Source organism: Strigops habroptila, chromosome 14 (assembly GCF_004027225.2).
Source record: "Strigops habroptila isolate Jane chromosome 14, bStrHab1.2.pri, whole genome shotgun sequence".
In the NCBI taxonomy this organism is placed as follows: domain Eukaryota; kingdom Metazoa; phylum Chordata; class Aves; order Psittaciformes; family Psittacidae; genus Strigops; species Strigops habroptila.
The window spans coordinates 4,305,108-4,332,189 of record NC_044290.2 but is presented as its reverse complement, the minus strand read 5'-3'; the positions used below and the strand labels follow the sequence as shown (position 1 = coordinate 4,332,189).

Below are 27,082 nucleotides of genomic sequence, written 5' to 3'. Positions count from 1 at the left end.
GATGTTATACAGGGTTTGTTCGGCATGTTTCATGTTTCCAAGAATTTCTGAAATGATGGAACTTGTTCTTTCAGCACAAAACCAATTTCAGTGTTACCTGCTCAGTGGACCAGGACTTTGTCTATAGGTTTGGGTGGTTGTGTTGTGTGTTTGTTTGGGGTTTTTAAATTCTTATTAATATTTATTTTAATTTGTGGTTTGTAGATTTGACTATTTTCTAATACTGATGGAGGACTGGAACACTCTAGATGATAAACGAAAATAAGTCTCCCAAAACTGGTGGCAGTACACTGGGGCAGGGTTTTGTCTGTGTGTCTTTCCAAGATAAGAGCCTGAACTAAAAGACACCCACAGGAGCATCATCAGCACTGTCATCCCTGTTCCTCTGGCAAAGATGTGCTGAAATCTGAAGTAGCAATTAGGGCCATCTCCTGCATGCATTTGGTTTTCCATGTCAATGTGTTTTTCTTACTCCCTTGGTTTGCTTATGCTCAGAAAACAGAGCATGTCTCTCTCTTTCAAGGTACAAGACTCATTACATTTCAGAACGTTTTTCAGAGCTAGTTTCTGTGCTTTTTAAACTTTATTTGGAGGACTCTGTGAATAAATGTTCCATTCAAGAAGTTAGCTATGACACAGCAAAGAAAACATGAGAAAAACACGTTTACCAGTGGAACTGTGTTGCTTGGCTGCACGGTGTGACTACTGAATGCACACTTTTAAAATAACATTTAACAAAATAAAAGCCTTTCTTTCTTTTAATGTCTATAATTATACAATTTGTGGGTGCAGTACTGCAGCACAGCAGCCATAAGCCAATGACTCTAACATCGTAGTGGACATTTCCAGGGGTCAGCTGCAGCTACACAACTGCTTCCAGTTTTGGGTTTTACCCAACCTAACTGAATTAACACACCCATTTTGAGCAAGAAAACACTAATGCTAGACTTGAGCTTATTTTTACATAGTTGAATTGCTCCCTGGGCAGGCCAGCTTAGTAGAAATTATATTATGTAGCATGGAACGTTGTTTGCAAAAACTACAAAAGGTGCAATAAAGATGTGAGCTAAGTTATATGTGTGCATGTGTAGACATGTCAAAGTATACTTACAATACATACTTCCCTTAAACACTGGAGTGCCTCTTCAGCTCATGTAAAGGAGATATTGTAGCTCGATCACAAGGCCTGGGCATGTTATGGGAAGGAATAAATGGGACCTGCCTGCGTTCTGCTGGATGCTGACTGCATAAGTGGTCTAGGCACAGGAGGCTGTAATCGATTGGAAGAGGCTGGAACACAAAAGATAAGCCAATTCTTGCACCATCTGCTGCTTTATATAAGAGGGGGACACGTGTATCTGATACAAGAGCTGTCTATGAGTCAGAGATGATAAGGAAGGAAGAAATAATAGAGGCGGTAAAGCTAGGAACAGAGGAAGAGAACAGCATTTAGTCTGTGATGTATGAGAGGAAAGGCAAAAAACCCTAGTTCTGCCTTCTTTTGTTGAAGAAAGAAAACTCTTTAAGCACATAGATGGTCATGATAATGAATAAACCAGACTATTTAATCAACCTGAAGGGAGCCTGAGACATCTGCTCTGAACGGGCCAAGCTTGAGTAATATGAAAGGTCTTTGTAACCTAATATGAACAAATTGTTCTTACCATATGCACTTCCCAGGGTACTAATGACAAATCCCTTTTTTTAAGATCAGCCTCTTTGAAATCTGTACCTGTGTGCATACTGTACACCTGCAAGCTGCTCTAAGAGTTGCATGACTGTCTTCCCCACAGGTATAGATTATAAGACTACAACGATACTTCTAGATGGCCGACGAATCAAGCTGCAGCTCTGGTAAGTGTGTGCTCCACCTTCCCTCAGAATTTATATTTCAAAGGCACATAAATGCAGCTCTTCAGGGCAGGAGTTCTCCTTTATGCTTCAGAAATAGTCAACGATGGAAGAATAAGGGCAAGGAGCCCTTTGAGTAAGTCACACTTTGTCTTGACCTCCATTTTGCATCTATTTCATGTGAAATGGGGGACCCTACAGTTTCTCTGCTTGAGAGACGTGTAACAAATGCAGAAGAAAGGCACAAAAGATAACAAGTGTCTTCAAGATAGATTCAAAGTGCCTTCAAAGATTACAAAATATACTGGTAATAAGAACCATGACAGTATCTCAGCATACAGTGTTGCACAGCAGCATCCCTTTGCTCAAATTATTAGCAGTAATAGTCAAATAACCATAGTGTTATTAAAATTAATTCAATATCAATAAAAAGCAGCATTATTGCTCATAATGTAATTGATACGCAGGCTGATGTGATTTGATCCTTACAAAAACATGTTGATAACAAATAATATTTTACAGCAAATGTCTTTCCTGTAGGGTCAAATGTTTGGTATGTCAGGGTGCTTTTGTGTCAGGACGTTTGAAGATGGCATCTTCTGGTTCAGTTAAAAACAGCCAGTGATACAACCTGAAATATGCAGCGTTACTGCCTCTTAAATACATTGTTTTCCTCTTGCCTTAAACTCATGGCATAATAGAGAGAGAAATAAGGTCAGTGCAGGACAAGGAGATGGAGTGTGATTTTTGAGGAACCGTAATCTAGATAAATCAGAGAGACAGGTTCTAGGAACAAGCAGTGTTCAGATAGAGAATAGGAGGTGGAAATGAATTATGAGGACTATATCCTTTTCCTCCTAGAAAGAGATAATCCTGTGCCATTTCTATCTTAAATTTAATTCTGGTGTTTATTTTTGGTTTTCATCATTGCAGTTAAAGACCTGTGTGTCAAAACTAAGCTGTTTCTTATTTATTTTTCACTGGTTGTTTCTGCCTTTTTGATTTTCAAAATAATGTTTCAAGTGTTAAATGCAATAATGGACAATAGTACTTTGCCATATGGTATCTCCATTACTTGATATTTTGTTTACCTACTTTCTTTTCTTCTTCTGTCTTCCACTTTGTATAGCTTAGATAAGCTTTGTGTGGTATTCTGTGCTGAGAAGCAGCCAGCAAGGGGATGTTTTTATTCTTCTTCTGAAAGGCAAGGATGTTCTTTGAGCTCCTTAAAAGAACAGATTGCAAATGTTTCTGCAGTTGACCATATACAGAAATATGGGCCTTGCATTTGAAGAGCTGTACCTCAAAAAGTCTATGGAATTTTGCTTCTTATCATGTTCTTCACTATAAACCTGATTTTGCTTCCAAACACTTTATGCAGAGGTTATTGTGTGTGTGTGTGTGTGCATGCTTTTCTAAAACCCTGTGCTGTGACTCTGTAGGGATACCTTCATCATACGAGACTCGTGATGAACGATTGCTGCTGTAATCAAGAATTTACTGGCTTTTCCATTAGTTTCCTTGGTGATAACTATTGTTTCCTCCCACTTTGCTATGAAAACTGAATCTTTCTTCTAGCTGAACTAAATGCAAAGTGAACACTAGTGTAATAGCCTTTGTGTTCCAAGGGCAATCACGGGTAAAGTTTGAAGTTCTTGTCCTCTTATCTTGGGAAATCTGAGAAATGTAGAGGAAAGGGCAGAATGCCAGTGGGGAAAAACTGCTGAGAGGGAGAGGAGCTCTTGTGCAGGAGTGACTGCTGCTGCCTGACTCATGGAAGAAGAGCTGATAGTGACTGGTACAGATGATTTCCTGCAGCTGACCTCTGAACACAGAAGGCCACCTCTTCTTTTAAAAATATATCTGATTTATTTCATTTAGGGATACATCAGGGCAAGGGAGATTCTGCACCATATTTCGGTCTTACTCACGAGGTGCTCAGGTAAGCAACACACAACTTCCTCAGTGTGGAGTAATGGTAGTTGGATGAATGAAAGAGCTGGTGAACCATCCTGATGGCTTCTGTAACTCAGTTGTAGATTGCATGCAGGTGCAGTAATACTCTGAAGATAACATGAAACATGGGGAATAATAAGGCATGGAACTTTAGTTTGGGGAGGGGAAATACATGAGATTGAAGTTGAATCACTAAAATGAAGTAATACATATTCTTATGCCTTCTTGTTGGTTACCTCGATAACTTAAGCACATATTGTACTTGGATCACGTGAAAGCAATGCTAATGCTACTGTTTAAACCTGTGTGCCAAGTAAGAGAAACATACCATAAAACTGGCAAGAGTAATGTGAAAAATACAAACATAGTCTAAAATATGATGAAATGTAATGACTTGTAAGGAAATTACTTAAAAAGAAAAAAAGACAGACACACTAAAAGTGCCCACAGCATCAGAGTTTAAAGTATTGCAATAGTTCATGACTCATATTGGGTTCTGCTGAGTTGCAGCTTATGTTCCAGCATTGCAGAGAGCATTGACTCTTCGAGTTACTGAATGTGACCCAAAGTACATTTTGCTATGACTTGTGATGTGTGTGTGATCCACCAAACGTGTCCACTATAAAAAGAAATATTTACCATTACATTAGACCCCACAACTAAGTCAGGTTTTCTGCCCCTTGGCTGATGTGTAATCTACACAGAGATGGGGCTTGGCTTCACAGGATGCTGAAAAGTTGATCAGCATCTTATGAGATTATTTCAGAGCTGCAGAATTTACAGATCTGTGTTTAGCTGTGTTATGCCTCTGTTAAACTTACATTTTTTTATCTTATTCTTTTTAATACAGGGAGTTATACTAGTGTATGATATTACAAATCGTTGGTCATTTGATGGAATCGATCGATGGATAAAAGAAATAGATGAGGTAAGGTACAGATGACTAAGACTGCTTACGGTATTTTCTACTGTTTTTACTGGCATTTGCAGGCAGTGCTTACTACAGAGCTATCCAAGATGCCAAGTTTACAATTCTCTTTCTATGTTTATAATTCTAAAAAGTTGGAAACATAACAGCTAGACTGTGTGATTTCTTTAAAGGTGTTGATGGAAAGCATATGGAGGGCAAAGAATTCATATTGTAGTCCCACTCTTGCTATAGATTTGCCGCATCATCTGTGCCAGCCTGTCTTCTCCAAGGAAGGGATGTTTTTAGATCAGAGAATCATAGACTAAGCTGGAAGGGACCTCTAGAGGTCTAAGACCAGTTCTCTAGATCTTAGGCTAGTACTTAGTATTTAATCTTGACAAAGCTTTTGCTTGTTTTAATTGAAGGTGGAAATGGAAGCCAAACTGTTAATTTTTCCTCTTGCTTCTCGTTGCTCAGCACGCTCCTGGTGTACCAAAAATCCTGGTTGGAAATCGCCTTCACTTAGCCTTCAAGCGCCAAGTGTCCACTGAACAAGCACAGGCCTATGCTGAGAGGCTGGGCATGACTTTTTTTGAAGTCAGTCCACTTTGTAACTTCAATATTACAGAGTCCTTTACTGAGCTAGCAAGAATAGTGTTGATGAGACATGGAATGGACAGGCTCTGGAGGCCAAACAAGGGTAAGCCATGTACACTGAAAATGTATAAATTTAGTCCAAGCTAAGGTTTATGGTGCATTAATATGAAATAATTTTCAGAAACTTTAACGCAGATGCAGAAACATGCAAAAAGAACAATTTGGAATCCTGTACTAAACAGAAAATACATATCTGCAGGCACAACCTGTTCTGCTTTTGTAGGGAATAACGTATCTTTCCTGGAACTGACATGTTCAGTCATCTCGGTATTAAGTAGGAAACTGAAGCAGGAGGTATTTTGGATAATGTATATGTGGGAAAGGGTGTGGGAGGAGAGGTGAGAATTCACCCTGGAAGTGCAGAGTGCTTGCAGAGTGCTGGGTGTGCTGCTACCTCATGGCTGACAAAAACATGCTGTTATAATGCACGTTTTATGTCTGTTTTTAAGTACTGAGTCTGCAAGACCTTTGTTGCCGTGCCGTAGTTTCCTGTACCCCTGTGCATCTTGTTGACAAGCTCCCTCTCCCTGTTGCCTTAAGAAGCCATCTCAAATCTTTCTCCATGGCAAATGGCCTTAATGCCAGGATGATGCATGGACGCTCGTACTCCCTCACATCCAGCAACATCAATAAAAGGAACAGCTTAAAGAAAGCTAAAATCATCCGTCCACCACAGAGCCCACCAAAAAACTGTACAAGAAACAGCTGTAAAATTTCCTAATCTCTGTGTGGAAAAAGGGAAGCTGGATGGAATCTCCTCGTGTGGAGCACTGAACACAAGCCACAAGGACTCCTTGTTTAATGGTTGAGCACATTCTATGTACGTATCCCACTACATAGACAAAAAATGAGAATAAATCTGATTTTAGAGCTTGCTCACTACAGTAATGCTGCTTTGGAATAAGAGACATGTTCAGTGCACCTGAAAGGATGTGACATTTTGCTGTTGGATTTTCACACTGCATTTGAATTTCTGATGTGCATGATGCCGTTGTTTTTACTAGTAGATGTGTTTTCATATAGGGGATAATTATCACCATTCAATTCTTAATGCCATGAAATCTGGAAAGTGACTGTGTAATTGTATAAAATCCTGTCTTTTTGCAAACTGTTCCAAAATGTAAGGATGAGTCATCTGCATATCGAGGCAGAGGTTTTTAAATGCAATGTATCGTATACATTGTTCAATTCTCCAAATGGTGTGACAAATTCCAGTAGTGCTGCAGTGGTGCATTTGGATTTTTTTGTAAAGCTTCCTTGATAACTTTGAAGCACTAACTTAACTAAGCTAAAAATGTATATATAATTATTATGCACATACACAGCAAGGTTTTGTCCCATTAGTGTATGTAATAGATTTGATAAAGTTTTTGGTATGTTATTTAATACTTTGGGGAATTAATTTGTGGTTTAAATACTTATTTTTCTGTAAAAAAGAATTAAAATCTACATTTTATACCACTCTACCAGAAGGTTCTAGGAGGAAAATGCCAAAGACTGTGGTAAAAAGGAACATGACTTGAAGAGCTGCTTTATAAGGAAAGAATAATATTTTAAAAGATAAATAAATGTTTCTGGAAAAGAAATCCTATTATGCTTGCTTTAATTGAGGAAGGTTGGCTTTATATTCCTTTAGAAGAATTTGAAGAACAATATGCCTGAACTAGACACCAGGACTGTGAAGTCATCCCAAAAGCTTCATGTAATGCTTTTCATACAAATCTGTCTTCAATAATGTTAACAGAAATAGGGAAGAATAATGGACATTAAGTCTTCCGTTTGTGACGGAATTGTGTGATTTGTTCTCCTGAGTAGCAAGTCCTTTGAGGTGATGGTGTAGCTCCATCCCAGTTTCTTCTAGGTGTCTTCACTACTGTGTGATCCATGAAGCTAATATTCCTTCTGGATCAGCCTCTGTAGGCGAGTAGGGAAAATTCAAGCCAGTAAAATGCCAGTTATGCCAGGACCTGGACCAGTCAGTGCATCACTGCTTAAAGAGCGCAGTCGGGAACAAGGCTTCTCGTAGTTAAAGACTAAGTGGCAAAGGAATGTGCGGTGGAAGGAATTCCTGCCGGAGCTCCCTGGGTGAGCAGCAGGCTCCATCTCCTGGTCTGCCCGCGACGAGTGGGCTGCAGGGAAATGCAGCAGCTCTCTCAGGATGAAGCTGTCAGACTGCAGGAATTCCATCGCCACGGCTTGAGAAAATGTATATAGCAGCCTACAGCTGCGAGAGGTTCAACCAGAATCCAGACATCCAAACCTTGGGAGCAGCCTGGTTGTGTGTGACAAGTGGCTGCACGCAGGATGAAGAGCTCTCTCCGTGCACATGGCTGTGCTGTTCCAAGTTTCTTCCAAGTTATAATCTTGGCCTCTTCAGTCACCAGGTCATTATTTCTTTCCTTTCTGTATGTGATATGTGGTAAGAATGCCTGGATAGAGGGAATGTTAATATGGATGTGTGTGTCCTCAAGGTCAGATTCTTTATTCCTTCTGCCAGCCAGTATAAAGACAGAGTAAGGAGGAGAGGCTGGAGCGGCACTCCTCACTTATGGTGATGCAGTGTCATCATTTTTTTAATATATATTTTTATATATATATATATATATATATGAGTGCACAAAGAGTAATGCACCAGCTGGTCACTGCAGATAGCTCCATGAGAACCTAAAAAGCTGTAGTAATTTACAAACAGAATTATGCACTAGAGAAGAGTAGGTCACAAACCTGAAACACAACATCGATCCATGGACGTGGAAGGCACAGAGGAAGAATAGAAAAGGAAGTGAAGGCGCATGAAGGACATGGAATCAGTGGCATTCGTGCAAGCACGCACAAAGCCATGAGGTAATTTGGGTTGGAAGGGACCTCAACCCACCTTTGGGTCCATTATCTTGATTAAAATCACTATTGACTTCCCGTCAGATTGCTTTTCCAAGTTAAAGCATCCCCTATTTTAGCATATCCTAACTGTATTTCGTGGTTTTACCAGTGTGATACTTAGTATGGGAGAGCTTTCTACCACATACCCCTCAGAGCAGGTGGGAGCCCAGGGGCTGCAGGGTCCTGTGTGTGGTGGTACCAGCCCGGGCTCCTCACCCCGGCTCCAAGCCCTGTTTTGGGAAGCCGGGGTGTGAGGTGAGTGCTCGGGTGCGGAACCGGGGTCCGGACCGCGCACAGGACCCGACCCGCCTCAGGCGGTCCCGCCGCCATTCCGCGCCCGGCCGCAGGGGCGTGGCGCGGCGCCGCTCGATCGCTCGGCGCTCCTCACGCTGGTGGTGGATGTTCTCTGCGCTCGGCGGCGCTGCCTGCCGAGGTCGGAAGCAGCCGCTGGCCTGGTCGCGTCGTCTCGGCTCCGCTCGCTTCGGTTCGGTTCGGCTCGGCTCGGCGGGCTCCCGCGGCGGGGCTGAGGCGGGCGGGCGCCGCCATGGTTTAAAGGACGGCGGGCGGACGCGAACGGGCAGGAGCCATGAACCTGCTCCCGGCCAACCCGCACGGCAATGGGCTGCTCTACGCCGGCTTCAACCAGGACCACGGTGAGGTGGCCGGGTCGGGCCGGGCCGTGGGAGGGTAACGGGGCGCGGCGCGGCGCTGTGAGGGGAGCGGGCCCCGCCCGGTGCGGAGGGTTCCGCGGTCCGGCCCTGTGCAGCCGGTTGTGCCGCAGGAGGGTGGCGGTCCGCGGCCGGGAGCCCGGCGGAGGAAACCGCCCGGAACCGGTGAGGGGAGCGCGGCGCCGGGCCCGGGCCTGCCGCGGCTCCCGGCAGCGGTGAGGAACCGGGACCCGGTGCGGGCGGGCTGCCTGGGCTGCTGAGGGGCTGAGGTCTGGCCGCTGCGGCTGCTGTGGTAGGTGTTGCTCCGCTGTAAGAAGCGGGAAGGCCGCGTTCGCAGAGGGGCGGCTTCACCGCTTGTTGTGTTCGCTGTGGTGTGCCGGGGTGTGTGCTCAGCCCCGCCGGAGAGAGCCGGGAGCGGGGGCAAGGAGGAACCGTGTGGAGTAAAGTGTGTCTTTGCGTGTCCCTCTCGGATGGCGGTTTGGTACTTGCAAGTTGCGCTGCTTAAAATTGGCTTGTGTGTTTGGGAGGATTGTGTAAGTCAGCTTTAAAACTCCGCCTTAAAGGGTTTTAAGTGCACTTAAACTTGAAAATGCATCCTGAAAAGGTAATGCACAAAATGCCGCTTTTGCAGTGAAAGTACTTTGCGTTCGAAATTAGTGGTGTAACTTCTTTCTTTCTTTCTTTTTTGCCTGATTTCTTTTGCGAAAATTACAGTTAAAGCTCCTGATCACACTGGCAGACAAGGGCACATACAGGCACCACTGAAAAGCTTCACCTTATGCTCAGTTTATTGTTTTTTCTTCGTTAGAAAGGGGAAGACCTGTTCCAGAAAGGGGTTGCATGGGCCACGTCTTGCTTTTGGAATATAAAAATAGCACCAGTCGTATGAGTAAGACTCATTTTAGTGGAATAAGGGCTACCAGGTCATCATTTTGTAACATCCTTTTATCTTGACAAATAATATTCTTGCCTAAGACAGCCTTGCAGCTTCTGTTGTTTCGGCTGTGGTTCATGTACCTGTTGCTGATGCTATTGAAGTCATGTGTAAAGGCAGATTATTCTGTCGAATTTGGTCTAATGCCTCTGATGAAGCTTTGGCAATGGTGTATCAAGCTGTTCATGGACTGGAGCTGCTTGGTAGCTCTTTTCATGCTCTCCTGCTGACTTGAAAACAACAGAATAATCAGGTTTTCAGCAACTCCGCACTTGTTTCCATCTTGCGTTTGCAAAGGGATGGAAAAAGAGATGGAAAAATGAGGATGAGCTTCATTTCAGATCTGCAGGGGTCTGTGAGGAAGTGGTAATGCTTCATGTGCAGCCTTGGTGGGGCTGGGTTATAAGAACTGTGTGAGAAGAAAAGTTTCTCTCTATTGCAAAATGCCTTTAGAGCATCATTTCAGTGTATAAAACTTACTCTTTGTTGCAAAGGCTTCCTTAAATTCTGTAGCAGTAAAAGCAGAATAAACAGTATTTTTTATAAGGTCACATCCGAAGTATGTGCAGGAATTTATCTTGGGAATTGATGAGCTGACAGCATTCTGGTCCCTTTCTACCTAGCCTGGCTAACCGGCTGAGTAACAACAAAGAACTTTAGGAAAAAACCATGTTTGGTTTTGATGTGCAGGCTCCTGGAGCTCTTCCTGTTACGAATGATGACTTTTGAACTGTAGGGAACACGCTAACACTTTACTAGGGCCTTTTGAAGTGTTCAAGCATAGGTAGCTCTGTGGCTGCTCAGAGAAGAGTGGCTAAGAGGAAAAGCTCACTTCTTCCTTATTGCTTCTACCAAAAATAGAGAGATGAGTCACCGAAGTGCTGAAGCTTAGTCCTGTGGGTGTCTGCATTTATTGTCACAATAACCTAATTTCTTGGTAATTTAAAACTAGCCAGTCCCAGCATGGTGGAGAGATGGGAGGAATGAGCCGGTAAGTCAGTCCAAGTCTGAGCTTCTGTGTCTGACAAGTGATAAAGCACCTGCAGTTCTCCTGAGCTGCGCTTCCCTTGCTCTGTTTTGAGTGATGCCGTGTTTTCATATGGGGTGTCTTTGCCACTTTCTGATTTTAAATTAAATAAATAATGTAACCCCCCAAAACTAAGGCCCATATTGCAGGGTGTTCTGAGGTGTTCTAGAATAGAACACTGTGACTTTAGCTGATAGATTCCTGATTTCAGGCGCTCTTCTGATACTCTTGGGACAGTAAAACTGCTTTACAGAAATGAATAGACAAAACCTCATCATAAATTACCACACCGGAAAGTCGACACATGAATTGCTGACAAGTTTCTCTTTTGTCACTGTTGTAGTCTAAAGCTAGTTTGAAAACTGAGGTGTGGACTTGTTTTCGTGTTGAAACACTTGGCTTCCTTGTATGATCTCCTTTAGAGGACTGAAATGCTTTGCTATATGACCCTGTAAATGTTAGTAGGGTTCTGTGCTCTCTCTTATGGCTATAGACAGAATTTGCTGTGGTGAGGAAAGCTTACCTGTGCCTGCCATAGCCACTTCTCTTGACTTCACTGGTGGGGTTTCTGGATCTTAAGCCATAAAGCCTGCAAATTTCTTTATGTCCTCATGCCCCTTTCAGCTTGTGGCATCTTCTAGGACAGTCATGAATTTAAACCTTCCTTTTTCTTTGGTTTTAGAAAAACAAAACTCACTTGTGGCCTCACTGGGAGTGTTGGTAAATGGCACTTTTACCATCGGAATAAGCACAACTGTGGGTTAAGCCGATAATTCTGCAATAATTAAATTTTTATTGATTTTTGTAAGTATCCGAGTTGTCTTCTGTCAGTGGCTCTTTGACAGCATGTCTGGCCCCTCTTAAAATGAGATAGAACATTCCTGTGGAAGGGAACATATCTGTCATTGCAGCAATTCCCTCTTCTGGCAGCCCTGCTCCAGCTCTCTCATACAGAAGAGCTTGTAAGCCATAGCCATTGAATTTGGGATCACACTGGTTAACGCTGGGCTCAGTCAGATGGGAAACACCAGGCTCCAAAGCTGTTCCTGTAACCTGGAATCGAATGGGTAGCAGTAATCTTCCTGTGTGTTGTTTTTTCCCTCTTCTTTGGCTTGGCGGTTGCTGTGACTTGAGATCTTCCTATATCTCTGTCAGCAGTGAGCACTGCGTGGGGAATCTCACCGTTACTCACATTCCCCAGTTCTGGTGTGCTGGCTCCAGTTAAAAATGTAGATAATTCCCAAGACATCAAAAGCAGCCCACGTCTTAGTCACGAGGTTACTCCTGCAGGAAAGCTGTAGTGGTGCTACAGGAAATATCATGTCTGCATTTTATTGCATTAGCAACGTTCCGTTTGGGTTTGTTGTAAGCTGCTGATAGTAACACAAGTAAAACTTTACAGTGCTCTTGTACTATAGAACGTTTTAGCTTCACTCTCCTTTGTGTCTCCTAGAGAGACAATATTGTGTTATAAAACTCTTGTTGGAAAAATAATTATATGGATACACACTACAGCTGCCGGAAGTACAGTATTGTTTTGTGTAGGGAGACACGTTTCCATTGTAATTTACTTTCAAGTTATCCCAGTAAAGTACAATATCTCTTGGAAGCAGCCTGCATGAGGTGACAGCTTGTTGGGGCTGTGGTTTCAGCACAGTGCACTCATGTATTCAGTTGACAGCAGACTAAAGAATGAGGCATGGAGAAGGGGGGAGGTAAAATTAATGTGGTTAATTTAAAAGCACCTATTTCAATACATTTACTCATTTTCTATAATTATTATATTAATCACTGTGTGTATTTATACATGTAAATAAGAGCTTTTTGCACTTAGTACAAAATCTTGGACAGGTGAAGTTGTGCCTGTGAGTCTTTTGGGTTGGGGAAGTTGGTTTTTGTGTGTGTTATTTTCTTCTCTGTTTAGCTGTTAGTGTTAGAACAGTTCAGTATGTCGGGCCTGTGACTCTGCTGGTGGTGATTGTGTGCAATAAGAGGGTTAATTGGTTTCCTTCCTACGCTAAAGGGTGCAGAGATGGATCTCGTAGTAATTATTCCTTTGTATGTGTGAGTTCAGTGAATGGGAACCCTAAGGATGCTGCCAGACACTCCCCACACCCTGCAGGATACTGGTCCCAAAAGCAGAGGGGGGGTGTGGTGCCTTTTTTATCTTGCTTTTGGGTTTTGGTTGGTTGGAAGTTGTGTTTGGTTGGGTGGCTTTAGTTGGGTTTTGTTGTTGTTAGTTTAAGTGGTCCTACATGGAATTAAACTCTTGAAGTATTAAAAATGAATCTCAAATTCGCTGCATTATTTTTCCCAAATTGTGGAGTTTTTAAACTAATGCTATTGCCAAGATCGAGTTTATTGTAAGTTTTTATATTGTTATGCAGGAACATTGAATTTTTTTCTGGTCTATAACAACAACAACAAAAGATGGCACCAGTTGTATTGTTTCCTCTGACATCCTAACCTCCATCCGGATAGGAGCAGTGGAAGATGGGGATTGAATGTTGCTCCCTTGCTCTTCTGTGAGCATATGCAAATCTTTTAATTGAGCTTGTGTTACGCTCGCAGCGTGCAGAGCACAAAGCCAGGGAGTTGTGTGTGGTGGGTGAACGCTGCTGCCTGTTTGTGACCTTTAACACCAGGAATGCCTGAAACAGCCTCTTGCACTCCGGGCCTTTTTGCCAGCTTCTGAGCTCAGCAAACCAGTACAGTCTGTCTGTAGGAAGTCATGGGTGACCCGGCTGCGAGCAGATGGTTTGGAGACCATATGTTAAGACTGAAGACTTCCCTTCCTTCCCCACCACCCTGTGGTTTTTGGGTATTGAGTTTGGAGAAGGGGTGCATTTAGACACAGCTCCTCAATGTTATTTGGGGGGTTCATACCCTTGCAGTCACTGCAGTGCGTAAGAATAAAACCAGACTAATCTAAGTATTTTTGTTCCAGTACCTTCATCTTCACTTGGGGTTTTGATGCAGTGCACATACATCGTGGAGTAGCTAATGTTCTGTCAGTCTGCCTCTAGCAACAGTAGCTGCTTCTTAATGACTTGTAATTGCCCTGACTTCATGTGGGCATTTCTTTATATTAGTGACTGCATCCAGCCATTACCAAGTACAACAGGACAGGATACTGGTAGTTTGATGGGTTCCACTAAAAGGGCACACGATTAATTCTGGACGTAAAAGTAATGGAAATTATTTTCCAGAGTATTTTAATTTATCTTCTAATAATTCCCTGGTTTAGGCTTAAGCTATTGGCATGTAATTACCGACATCTGACAGTAGTAGCTCTCTTAGAGCTTTCTTTAAAGCTATGTTTGAGAAACTCTGTTCTGTGGCAACGTGAGCAATGGATCATACTCGTATGGTTGTAACCATGGTGTACATTTGGATTTAATAAGAAAGGAGGGGGTTTGCTTCATAATGACTGCTGGACCATAAAAAGTAAAACACAGGTTTCCTTCCCTCTGCAGGGCCTGGCAGAGGATACAGATGGGTTGGGAATTGCTTTCCTTTCCTTCCATTGTTTTCTCACCTGTCTAAAGAAGAGTATTGAGAACTTTCCACTGGCCTCTTACTCCAAGTGGAAGAGAACTGCTCTAGGGGGTTTTCACTTGCAATCACTAACAAAGCTGCAAGTGGTCTTCAGCCTGAGTTTAACACAATGCAGTTACTGAGTCGTGCTCCTAACCCTCTGGCTCTTGCTTAGCTCTTGAGTGTATCTCGCAGTTACTATTTATGTGTATATATATGTGCTTTTTACTACAGGATGCTTTGCATGTGGAATGGAAAATGGATTCCGAGTTTATAATGCAGATCCCCTCAAAGAAAAAGAGAAACAAGGTAAAATGCTTACTTATTATATTGTGCTAATTCTGCCTTGGAAGCTCATCCTACTCTTGTGTTTTCTGTAAGATTCTTGCTTAGCTTTCACTGTTCCATCACGGGAAGGCTTTGAATAAAGCCTCAAGAAAGGAAGTCCATGCTGGTCCTGAAGGGACTCTCACTCCACTGCCTGGTCAAATGTTTAAATGCTATTACTTTGCATAAAGCTGGCTGGTGATGAGTTTGTCTCACATTCTTGCAGCGGCTGAATTGTGTGGCTGTGGCTAATGTTTGTAGTCCTGAGCGGGAGATAAGTTGCCCGGTTATTCACAAGTGGGAGAGGAGTTGCTCGCTGCAGCAGTGTTATGCACCATCAAGAGAAGTTGTTCTGTTCTTGTGCAGTAATCTGGATGATCTAGTGCAGCAATAGAACAGCTGCCTTTTTACTGGAGATCTGAACATAACATGTCTCATACTTGGAGTGTTGCTTGCAAGAGCACTGTGAGCACCCACCTCTAATACTTGAAATCTTATATTCTCTGTATGCTGAAAAAAGGATCTTAAAGCAGTAATCATGTCTTACCAGAAATGACCAAATGAACTGTGTTAACAGGTAGTGGGGCTTTTCATCAGAAAGCAAACCTAACTCAGTAGAAGTAAGGGAAAATGAAACCTAGCCATTGAGTCTAACCCTAAATGCAGGCAGGAAGCTGCCATGCTGACCATGTTACCCAGTGCTTCCAGCCTGTGGGGGATAGGAAGGATTTAATAAGAGGAAAAATGTATTTAACATAGGAATTCCTATGAAGCCAGGCATGCTTTCACTTTCTAGTGCTTTAGGGATTTTAGTCACTATTCATGTGACCAAAGCTGACAAACTATTTTCTATTCTGAATAGCAAATTCTTCCATAAGTAACATGTCTTGGGACTGTCATCTGTGATAGCGTGCTCAAAGGATCAGAATAAAGCTTGAAGTCCTGTTGAGTTCCGTGTCAAAACTCTCCCTGCCAGTAGCTCTGAACATGCTTCAGGACTCTGGCAAAATGCTCCTTACGAGTCGGATTGCCTTTTCCCTGCGGATTCTGAGAGGTCAGGCTGTATTGGCTGCGTAGGTGCACAGAGAAACCTTGGTCATCTTCTGTGTCTATTTAAACCTACCTGAGAATAGTCCCAGGTGGAACTTGTCTATTTGCTTGATTCCTGTAACCCAGTATGAATCCAGGTCTTACCTGTTCCACCCTGGCTTGTCTGTCTTATAGCCAGGAGTTCCATGAAATTCCTCATCCAGCCATCAAGTGTCAGAACCATAAAGATAATGATTAAAGTGTTCTAACAGATCCAGGACACATTGCATGTTCTTAAATTGTCTTGGGCTAGCATTTGTAAGTGTTTTAAGACTTTTTGTCGTGGTGATAATACCTCTACATAGCAAAATGTGCTGTTGTGCCTTGAATGCTTTAATGGAGTTAAGAGGAGACTCTGGTGCAGAAGGGGGTAGTGTCCAAATGCAACTGGTCAGGAAGGAAACTTAAAAATGGTGTGAAGAAACCACAAGGACTTGTATGAAATCCAGGGCATTACTGCTCCAGTATGGTTGTCTTTCCAGGCATCTGCCTTCAGAATTGTATGGTCAAAGTCCCAGCATCAATTCCTCATCCAGATGTCCTGCCATGCTGCTTAACATCTGACTGAGTCTCTCTTGTCCTATCCTTCATGCATGTCTCTATCTTCCTGTTGTAGCGCTTCCAGCTCCTCAGACATTGTTGCTGGTTTCTCCCATCCCTGTTTCTGACATTAGGTCTCTCTCTTTCTCTCTCGTCCTTGTGAAATTTCAGCTTCTTCTCTAGCTTTGAAGTAGTTCACTGGTTTCATCTGCGTTTCTTGCTCCAACCTGCCACTGTGTGGAGGTATTGGACAGTCTTTTAAAGTTTATTAACTCTGCTCATCTACCTCGAAAGCCACAGCCAGCCTCCTGACACTTCAGTCCCCTCTCCTCAATGGAATGCCAAGCATCCCTCTAAGCTACATAAACAAAGCCAAGCCCCCCCTCAAATGTCATTAAATAGAAAAATTCTTTTATTATAAAACCCTCTGGTTGATTTTTGTTCCTCCACTTGCACCACGAGCATGGCATATTCTACTTTCTCTGCAGTAAAAAGAAAAGAAACCCCTTTTTCTTGCACTCTGAAGGAGAAGCTGTCTGCACCAGCTCCTCTGGTTTGCTTCCACTGTTTCCTGCATCACCAAGTTGAGGCTTGCTGGAGCCAGACTGTACTTCTTACCTGTTCCAGCAGCTATGGGTGTGCTCCAGAGAACAGCACTAGAGCTTCTAGTTCATCTCTCTGTGTTTCCCTTCTTCCCTCAAATCCACCAAGCCTATCAAGACAATCCCCTTGCACATAAAAAGGTTTATGACTAATGAATGCTGTCGGCATCTTTCTAAATGCGTGGCATTAGGATAACAGAGCAACACCAGACTTGAAATGCATGTGAGGGGAATGCATTTGAGCTGACAAATCTTTCTCAGCATATTTACAAGCCTGCTGTGTAACAGGCATTACTGAGCTGCCGGGATGATATTGCTTCATCTGCTCTCACGCAGCATGTTTTAAAGCTTGCTGGGTTTTCTCTATGTATGAAGATGAAGCCTGTCCCAGCTGTGTGACAGCACAGGGGTGCTCTTCATTGCTGTGAAAAATAAAGCAACTGTGCTGAGAATTCTAATCTTAAACAAGCACCAAAAAAAGAAAAAAGCAAACAAAACCCCCAAACCCCCACCCTTTTAGTAAAGATTTCTTGTCTGTCACCGCCAGTCTTAGAGGATTCTCTGGTTTTTAAGGTCAGCCAGGGTAGGAAGACATTAGTCTTCTCTGATGCCTGAGAGATGTGCTAGATAACACAAGCTTTTAGTCTAACAGTGGGGGGAAGAAGAGATGTCATTTTAACAGGGTCTGACACTTGTAAATAACATTCATTTGTCTTGCAGAATTCCTAGAGGGTGGCGTTGGCCACGTTGAAATGTTGTTTCGTTGCAACTATTTAGCACTGGTAGGTGGAGGAAAAAAGCCCAAGTACCCACCTAACAAAGGTGAGTCTGAGGAACCTTGTAAAGGGTTGCCTTGCTCGGTGTGTGTCACTGCCTGGGGAACTCAACACAAAACGCCTGAGCTGGGGTCTGGCATTCTGAAGGCTGGCTGAAGGGGAGGGTGCAGCAGGAGCTGCAGAACTAACTGTGGTGTTAACTGCATTGACCAGGCTCCGAGACCTGGGGCCACAGGCTGTGCTCCTCGTGGTTAGCTTTGCACAGAGCTCCCTGTTGGCAAGCGGTGTGGGAAAATATGCTTCTCTTTTGTTCCTGCTGCCTTATTTCATAACTCTCAGAGCAGAACAAAAAAGCAAACTGTGTTTAGAAAAATCTATTTTTACTGTCAGCTTTTGTGGTTGTAGTTTACGAGCTCCTACCTGCACGAGTCATAGCATGAGAGAGCAGGTTGGTATGTGGTAGCTAAATACATTCCGGTTAGCAGGATGCCAGCCTCTAACTGCTTACTACTGGATGCACCCCTTGATCAGCCTTCTCAGACACTAGAAGCTGTTGTAAGGGATGTGGCTGTTCAGGCTCTTCTAATGCAATCTCTGCACTGTTCTAGTAATGATCTGGGATGACCTGAAGAAGAAAACTGTCATTGAGATAGAGTTTTCAACAGAAGTCAAAGCCGTTAAGCTGCGAAGAGATAGGTGGGTGTAACAGTGTTCCAAACATGGGTTGGCTCTCTACACTGTTCTTACTCATTTCTAGCTGTTTGTAGCAAGAAAAATACCCTGCTTTAACTCCAGGAATTAAAGGTAAAACAGGTTTTCGAGGGCAGGTGTTAGGTGTTAGCAGTGTACTTGAGCTGTGAACTGTTACTTGAAGCCTTGGTGAAAAGCCTGTAAGGCTTTCTGGCCCCTAATGTCAGGAAGTGTTCTCACATGGCTACTGCTCCTCTAGGTACGGAGGAGTGTACCTGAATCTCTGCAGGGCGTTCAGCAGACCTAGAGCAAGAGCATCTCTTAACAGCTGAAGTCTCTGTGGGTGGAGGAGTTGGATAAAAGGGCTTTGCAGGCTCATAGATGCAATGCTGTGAGCCTGTTATGGGGAGGGGAGAACACAGCCATTGAATCAGTTGGAAGCCTTTGCAGATCTGAATTGGTATCTATGTCCCTGTCTCACCCACCCCAAGTCACAGGAACTCTTTGTCTCTGTCAGGATTGTGGTAGTCTTGGACTCGATGATCAAAGTTTTCACGTTCACACACAATCCCCACCAGCTGCACGTCTTTGAAACCTGCTACAACCCTAAAGGTCAGTTTGTGTGGGCTGGGGAGTGGCTGCAGGTTTGTTCTGTTCATCTTCAGCTGCCTGAATGGGTTGGTTAGTAAGTCATTAAACAGTTTACTTACTGCACTATAGTCATGCCCTGTGGAGATGCTTTTGTGTTTATAAAATGGTTATTAACCTTTAATAATACCTCGTAGAATGGTTTGTGTTGGAAGGGATCTTAAAGCTCATCCAGCTCCAACCCCCTGCCACGGAAAGGGACACCTTCCACTAGAGCAGGTTGCTCCAAGCCCCTGTGTCCAACCTGGCCTTGAACACTGCCAGGGATGGGGCAGCCACAGCTTCTCTGGGCACCCTGTGCCAGCGCCTCAGCACCCTCACAGGGAAGAGCTTCTGCCTCAGAGCTCATCTCAATCTCCCCTCTGGCAGGTTAAAGCCATTCCCCTTGTCCTGTCCCTACAGGCCCTTGTCAAAAGCTCCTCTCCGGGTTTCTTGTTGGCCCTTTAGGCACTGGAGCTGCTCTAAGGTGTCTCCTTAAGGAGCCTTCTCTTCTCCAGGCTGATACTTGACACAGAAAAGCTTTTTCATGTACTCCCGTTACAACATAGATTTGGTTTCTGTAAGAGCTAGGTGCTCTTTCTGTGAAGACCCTCCAAACTCAATGTTTTTTTGTACAGAGAAACTAAACTATCACCTATTATAAACTCTCACGCTTTCTAAGCCTAACTTAGATCCCTTCCAACACAAACTAACTTAGATAGCCTAAACTATCACCTATTATAAACTCTCACCGTTAGACCTAAAGTCTAAGGAGACTTTATTTCTTATTTAACCATCTTTGCTGTTGCAGACTGATGGAGCTGATCTCTGAGAACATGCAGGGTTTGGGTAACCACCACTAGCTTACTTGGAAATGAAGTGATGAGAGCAAGTTAAAACTATGCTACTCCCTTACTTCTCTGTGCTTTGCACTTAGGGACAGATCATGTTTTGGGATAGGGCAGTAGCCATTAAAATGAAGTTCTGATTTACTACATTTGTGTTTGTTTGTTCTGAAATTACCAGTATTTTAGAAGTTTATGTTTGAAAACTTTATTATGGAAACTACACAGTTACTCTCTTTTTTTCCCTTGTCTTCTAGGTCTCTGTGTCCTTTGTCCGAATAGTAATAATTCTCTTCTTGCATTTCCTGGAACACACACTGGGCACGTGCAGATAGTGGATCTCGCCAATACAGAAAAGCCTCCTGTAGACATACCAGCCCATGAAGGAGTCTTGAGCTGCATCGCTTTGAACCTGCAGGGAACAAGGATTGCAACAGCATCAGAAAAAGTAAGAGAAATACATCCTCCTACCTCTGCTTTACCGCGTGTTCCAGTGTAGTAAGTCTTTGTGAAATAGGAAGTAGCATCCTTCTTGTAGGAAGGACTGGCAGTAACAGCCTGGAAGATTTGTCATTGACACATGCAGTGTCAGTCTGTATGTCTCCTGCTCCTTTGGGGTAGGATACACCACAGTGATCCAGAGGTCAGGGTTGTGTTTTAGCTGACTGCACCAGTGGCTCTTCAGTGGCCCAAGCAGTGCACAAGTGTCATGTTCTTCAGTCAGATACTATTGATTTTAAAAAGAAAGATGTTGGGGAGAGGCTTATTTGCATTCTTTCACCTTCATTAATTCTGCTTAAATTATGCTGACAAAAGCCTGAAGTTACTGGGTGATACAAACCCTCTGGGCTGGGTGCTGAAGGGAGGTGTAGGCAGAAGGCAAAGCCGTGGAGCTGCCCTCTCCATGGCATGTCTGGGAAGTTGGCTTGTGAGCTGTGGCTCCCGAGCAGCACTGGGGCTGAGGTAGCCAAGTCTTTGCTACCTTCTTGCACTCAACTGAAATGACTTCCTCAAGGAGAAGCTAAATTCATCCATCCAGTCTCTGCTTAGGAGAGTTTCTACTGCACAGCCTGTAGCTCAAAAAGCCTAAGAACAGAAAAGCAGAAAGACTCATAGTCTTTCTTAACTAAGCTTAATTACTGTAGATCTTCTAAACAAAGCTCTTAAAGCTGCCAACTCCATTGCTAAATAGAACAGTCGTCTGCTGAATTTGTCTGAACACATTCCTCTCTGGGTATAGAGAAAAGGTTCAGTGTTTTCTACCTGCAGTAGGAGGATGGGCAAACTGCCATTCTGAGCAGGCTGCAAGCAAACATCTCCAGCTTGGGTCTTAAACCAGAACTCACCTGATATTTACCTCTCTCTCTGCTGGGTTCTGGTAGTTACTGGTGTGTGACCAGGGAGATGCTTTTGTTAACCAGGTGTATTGCAGGAGTTGTGGGGAACAAGGTATACCCACTCTTCATCAGGTGAAAGTCCCTTTATTTGGGATCACTGACTTGCTCTGCGTCTCTGGTGTCAGCTTAGTTTAACTGAAGTGCAGTTCTCCAACACAGCACTGTCTGTAGCCTGCCTCTGGGATCCCTCAGGGTTAGATCAATACAGATAATAAGCATGTGACAGGTAATTAATCCTTCTACGTTACTTCAACTGAACTAATTGTGAGTCCAGCCACAGCTTGAGTGTATTTAGTGGAAAAAAGCAATTCCACAATAGCAACCAAAGCAGAACAGTGAATGTGGGGAACAAGAACAAAATGATTTGCAGAACCCCGGCCCCAAAGGCTATACACAAGTCTGCCCCAGTGTTTGCAAACTAAGGCCAGGGCTGTGCTAGAGCTTTACAACATAACCTGGAAGAAACTTCCTTAGTTGAGTAGCTGAGTAACAAGACCCAAAGCATTGTAATAGTGTGGTGTGTGTGTGTGAAATTGATATCCTTCCCAAAAATTAACATTGAGAGGTTCTCCCAGACCTATGGGAGTTGAAAAATGGTTTATGTAGGGGTGTACTGATCAGGTGGAATTCTCGGATACATTCACAGATGCAAAGAGAGCCTCTGTCTTTCCTAACGTAATGCTTGATTCCTTTTCAAGGGGACCCTCATAAGAATATTTGATACTTCATCAGGGCATCTAATCCAGGAGCTACGCAGAGGATCACAGGCAGCCAATATCTACTGGTATGTTTAATTGCTCTGCTGACTCTTGTGGGTGGTGGTGTGCTGGGGCACCCTGATGTAAACAGCACCCAAGTAACCTCCAGAAAGCAGAGGGAAGTGACACTGCTGCAGGCACAGGGTGCATTGGGCCTGTGCTGCCTCATCTCTGCTCCATGCTGGTGAGGAGGAAGCAGTAGCAGGCAGCTAGTGAAGCCCAGCATGGGTTATGTGCTGGTAATCCAGCTGTGCGTCAAGTAAAGGGGAGCTGGGGGAATACTTCACCTTCACACTGAACAGGGGGAAGGCAGTGACGCAGTTTAACATTGCCCAGAAAGGCTGGGATGGACACCTGGGACAAGGGGAGGTTTATTCTCACATGGTGCCACTCTGCATGTAAGAGCCCCTGGCAGAGGGTTGACTCTAATCCACTGCTGGAAGCACTTTTCCCAGGAGTGAGGCAACTTCCCTTCTTCTACTGAGCATTCCAGGAGGAGCGTTGCCCATTTTATCCAATACCTGCCTCCTCCTCTGAGCAGAGCGTGTGTGTTCTCCCAGCAGAAGCGGCTGAATGGCCCACACGGATGTTGTCTGTGTCCGGGCACAGCCTGTTGCCTGCAGCACAGCTGCTGATAAACCAGGCCCTCTGCTTGAGGGCACACACTCACCACTGAGGGGTTATTCATCCTGTCAGCAAAGGAGCAGCCCCAGCACCCACAGAGCGGAGCCAGTTGCTCCCTGCCCAGCAGCAGCTCCAGCCAGCGGAGGCAGCAGCAGAGAGAGCTGTGGGGGTATGTTCAGTAGCAACACTGCAACCGCCTGTGTTCTCTGCAGTATTAACTTCAATCAGGATGCTTCCCTGATCTGCGTGTCCAGCGACCACGGCACAGTACACATCTTTGCTGCAGAGGACCCCAAAAGAAATAAGCAGTCAAGGTAGGGCCAGAGCCGTTCTGAAGCCTTTGGGGGATATGGAGGGGACTTAACAAGAGCTCGAAACACGGGTCTCATCAGGCAGTAGCAAGTACCTGCACTATGGAGGTGGTAAATCCAGTGCGCTGTGCTTGAGTGAAGCTGTGGATTTGGGATAACAGCAACTGCCACATTCACTGCTGTCCTTTTCGAAGCGGTAGGATTCCAGCAGCAGGTCAGGGTGTTGCTTTTGTGGCCATCTCAGCACAAACATAGTTTGTGGCCACTTCACATAAAGCAATCTCTCAAATTTGACTAAAAAAATCAATCTTTTTGTCAGTTTTGCAGTTGCTTAAAAATGTAAAAGCAGAAATGCAGTTAGTGGTAGGGTCTCCCTCTCCTGGAAGGGGAATCGTACCTGTTACTGGATACTTGGTAGAAGAAAACAAAAAAGCCCATCAAAAACTGCCCTTAGAGTGAGCCCTATGACCTGTTCAAACACACCAGCAGTTCTAAATCAACTTGAGTCAACACCTTACTAAGTTGTTATGCTTTTTTTTTTTTTCCCCTTCTCTCTCTTTCAGTTTGGCCTCTGCCACCTTTCTCCCCAAATACTTCAGTTCCAAATGGAGTTTTTCCAAATTTCAGGTTCCCTCAGGCTCTCCGTGCATCTGTGCCTTTGGAACAGAGCCAAACGCTGTCTTAGGTAAGCAGTGGAGGCTTCTCCAGGTTCTGTCTGGAGAAGCAGGGTCTGAGCTACACTGGGGCACAGACCCATCCCCTACCCAGCTGAACTGACCCTGTTTGTTTCTGTTTCAGCAATATGTGCAGATGGCAGCTACTACAAGTTCTTATTCAACCAAAAAGGGGAATGCTCAAGGGATGTCTATGCTCAGTTTCTAGAAATGACTGACGACAAGCTCTGATCGGGTTGAGGGGAGTGCACGGGTCTAAGCGCTGCCCTGGCTATTCCACCCCTTTGGAAGGACAGTATACGAGTGGCCAGTACTGATCAAGAAGTCTAGCAGACCTTGCTGAGAAGCCTGGCCCAGCACAATCACAGGAAGCTCTGAAGTAGTGGACTACGTATGTTTATTCTCATTTCTGCAAGTATTCATCATTAAAAAATCTCTTTGGGTTACTGTCATCAACTCAAGTTTTCAAGATGTGGCTTTCAACAAGCTTGTGCCTATTGGGTTTCTCTTGATCTAAGCTGTGAAACGACTTTCAATTGAACACGAGTGCCTGCCACACTGGAAGAGCTGCGGGGGCCGTTCAGACCTACAACTGGCCTTAGAGAAAGGGAAGTGCCAGCAGAGGCGTTATGAATGGCTGGGAGTGGGGGGAACACTATGGATCACATGCAGATAAACCTCTGCCAGCCCAGGGGGGAGCAGGGTGGTGAGTGAGCACACCCAAGGCGGGGGACAAGCGTGTGGCCAGAGCTGGCTGTAGCCTCAGCCAGGCTTGGCCTGACCTGGTTTGGGGAGGGAAGGGGGTGGCAGTTGCACAGCCCCACATCGCTGCATCGTGGTCGAATCCGTACCAACTATCAAAGATGCCAAACTGCACAGAAAGGCTGAAGGTGGGTTTAGGTACCAGCTGACCCAACCACCCTCTTGCCAGGGTACAGAGCAGGCACAGAGGGTGCTCAGACACCGGGAGCTCCTGGAGCTGTAGAGATGAGTGATTCCTCCTGTAACAGAACAGCCACTCCAGGATTAAGTGCCACCCTTGTACCAGTGCACAAGCTGTTCTGATGCTTCTGGAATGCTGTGATGGGCTACTCCACCTCCAGCATGGTCACTGAACCAAGGGGCATGACGCACCTGTCTGCAGTGGCTTTAGACCTGCCACCCTTCCTTTTTTTCTTTCCATGTGGGATGTTGCATACCAAGTACTGCTGGTGTAGGGACAGTCAGGTGAGACTAAACCCACTGATGTGTAAACTCCTTCCCAAAATTGTTACATGGCCAATACCTATTTACTGCTGAACTAAGGCACAAGATGCTAAAACAAGAAGCCGAGATAGACACAAGCTCTGCTCCGAGCGCAGAATGCCCAGGGAGGGGGAGGCCTCCTCTTCAGAATCCCATTTCACAGATGCTTGGTCCCTCTAAGGTTGTTTAGCTGCACACTCTAAATTTGACAAGTTTCTTTTAGTGTCATGTAACATACTAAGGACTAACTTCTACGCAGACTTTGATGTCAAAGTTGCATGTTGCTTTTACGTGTATAATCACAGAAATTGTTTTGCACACTTATTTGTAATATGTTCTTTCTTTTAAATAAAAGTGACTAATTTTGCTGTACTCGCCGATGATCACAGCCAAGGTCCCTAATGCCAGAGGTGTGGGGGATAATAGGTAACAGACTAGTGGTCGCTGCTGAAGGACAGAAGCTGGATGTAAACAGAGGACAGTAAAGCCACGAACCGCTGCCTGGGACACGTACCTTGATGTTGACACCAACATCTGCACCTCCCCACGGCTCCTCTGCTGCTGTACCCTGGTCACGGCTGTGCTGGCACAACCACCAGCTGGAGGTGGCTGCATCTCCCCGGAGCAGGACAGCGCAAGAGATGATCCTCCAAGGCTGACAGATGTCCCCTCACTGGCACAGCTGTAGTTGTGTATGATCCAGTCAGCTGCACTTGCTTTAAATAGCAGGGAAACTACCTAAAACATTAAGGCTTCTGCATGGTGCTCTGAAGGTTTTACAGATCTTCATCTGGTACTTTAGTGACCTCTTTGGAAAGTTGTACTTTACCTATTAGATAGACCATGTATCCACCATGTAGATGGACTGATTTAAGACGCTGCATGCCTGCAGGGTCAGTGCACTGTGAAGCTCAGAGGGGCAGCAGCAAGCTCACCCCCACAGCAGGAATGTGTACTCCTGGGCAGGACACCGGCAAATCACTCTCCCCAGGGAAGCACAGGCTTAATACAAATCAAGTTTGCAATGCCAGAATGAGCAGCCATCACCTTTCAGACATGGCCCTGCTCTACAGGAGGCTGTAGAATAAAAGGAGAGCAAGGCAAGCTGGCAGAAGTCTACTGTGTGCAACCAGAAGAGGATTAAATAGATGTTAAAATGTCAAGTTCTTAGCTTAAGACGAGTGTTCCAGTCCAGGGGTCCACTAGCCTTTCCTCCTGTAAGTACAGCTGGTTTAACACGTGGATAGACACACGTGGCCCCATAGACTGGCAGGGAAACAAGCCCATGGTGCCACCAGGTTCATGTGCCCACCTTGAGGAGCTGGCAGAATTTGCACAGCAAGTCGAAATAGGACTATTCTTGAAAAAGTATTTACAGCATCAGCAGCTATTTAAGTATATGGACCATTAATTTCTTTTGTATTTAAAAATAATGCCTTCTCTCCCCATTTTGCTGCCTCTCTCCACAGTACCTGTGTCACAGTTCAAAATCCTGAAGGGAAAACTAACAGATCAGCCAGTGCACTGAATCCAGTGGTAATGCCAGCCAGGTACTCGCTGGCAGGAGCCACAGTATTTCTTTCAGGACCTCTAGGTATTTACAGGAGAAAATACAACATTAATTGTTAAAGGTAGAACACGTAAGACACGAGACTAGTGCTTGTGTCCATGGCAGACACCACTGACCTGGATATAGCGGCTCCGGAGCAGCGACCACTTGGGAACAAGTCCTGCTCCAGGCCCGCCGGTTGTGACCTCTGTCTTGCTGAGCATTTCAGTACCCCCCCTTTTGCTGCTTTTTTTCCCCCTTCTTCCCCAAAGGCTGTATTTGTTCAAACAAGGCAGTGCCTCAGGCCTGGCTGTAAGAGATCCCGTGGGATTTCACACAATAGGCTGTTCTTGTTAAAGGAACAGGTTATGCTCTTTCAGCTTCAAATATTCCAGCCCTTTGCAGGAGTTTTGGGAGCCCACCTTTGATTTCTCCTCAACTCTTGGAAGTCTTGACATGAAAAGCAGACCCCGCATGCAGCAAGGCTTGCTGGTACTTTAGACAAAAGCATTTCCCCAACAATGGGAAACAAAAAGCATGTCACTAATGTATAAAAGAGGCTCAGAAACCAAACCAACACTCACGGAAATGATTCCAGAAAGTGCACA

General features: G+C 44.6%; 3 protein-coding genes across 14 annotated transcripts in view; 2 read left to right on the top strand and 1 right to left on the bottom strand.

The window, feature by feature from the left end:
• Positions 1-6,960, top strand: part of RAB40B (RAB40B, member RAS oncogene family) — a 29,200-nt gene extending 22,240 nt beyond the window's left edge. Inside the window, exons 5-9 of one of the 2 annotated variants that reach the window (XM_030506218.1) lie at positions 1,794-1,854; positions 3,733-3,793; positions 4,658-4,735; positions 5,195-5,417; positions 5,824-6,960. In XM_030506218.1, coding sequence (XP_030362078.1) covers positions 1,794-1,854; positions 3,733-3,793; positions 4,658-4,735; positions 5,195-5,417; positions 5,824-6,095 — 695 coding nt within the window. In that variant the 3' untranslated portion in view covers positions 6,096-6,960. Of the gene's footprint in view, positions 1-1,793; positions 1,855-1,882; positions 3,650-3,732; positions 4,736-5,194; positions 5,418-5,823 lie in introns of those variants that run through there. The other variant, XM_030506219.1, reaches the window with a different exon arrangement.
• A 1,702-nt stretch (positions 6,961-8,662) lies between these two features.
• Positions 8,663-24,964, top strand: WDR45B (WD repeat domain 45B). Of its 4 annotated transcripts, none has more exons than XM_030506213.1 (10): positions 8,663-8,907; positions 14,655-14,729; positions 17,699-17,800; positions 18,363-18,450; positions 18,962-19,056; positions 20,174-20,364; positions 22,012-22,097; positions 22,908-23,009; positions 23,634-23,691; positions 23,805-24,964. In XM_030506213.1, the coding sequence occupies exons 1-9, from the start codon at positions 8,841-8,843 to the stop codon at positions 23,689-23,691; spliced, it is 864 nt and encodes a 287-aa protein (XP_030362073.1). In that variant the 5' UTR covers positions 8,663-8,840; the 3' UTR covers positions 23,805-24,964. The 4 variants fall into 4 exon arrangements, with proteins under 4 accessions (XP_030362073.1, XP_030362070.1, XP_030362071.1 ...); XM_030506210.1 differs by having other exon boundaries at positions 23,570-23,691; XM_030506212.1 differs by lacking the exon at positions 8,663-8,907 and adding an exon at positions 9,033-9,137 and having other exon boundaries at positions 23,570-23,691.
• FOXK2 (forkhead box K2) overlaps positions 24,669-27,082 on the bottom strand; it is a 72,287-nt gene continuing 69,873 nt past the window's right edge. For all 8 annotated transcript variants that reach the window (XM_030506203.1, XM_030506199.1, XM_030506205.1 and 5 more), the window contains one exon: positions 24,669-26,152. In XM_030506203.1, coding sequence (XP_030362063.1) covers positions 26,093-26,152 — 60 coding nt within the window. In that variant the 3' untranslated portion in view covers positions 24,669-26,092. The remainder of the gene's footprint in view (positions 26,153-27,082) is intronic.

What these genes read in the sequence shown, in the direction of transcription:
- WDR45B (XM_030506210.1), top strand. Translation starts at nt 8,841, where the DNA reads ATGAACCTGCTCCCGGCCAACCCGCACGGCAATGGGCTGCTCTACGCC. An exon ending in CGGCTTCAACCAGGACCACG is followed by an intron (nt 8,908 to 14,654) that starts GTGAGGTGGCCG and finishes TTTTTACTACAG; the next exon opens with GATGCTTTGCATGTGGAATG. An exon ending in CAAGTACCCACCTAACAAAG is followed by an intron (nt 17,801 to 18,362) that starts GTGAGTCTGAGG and finishes GCACTGTTCTAG; the next exon opens with TAATGATCTGGGATGACCTG.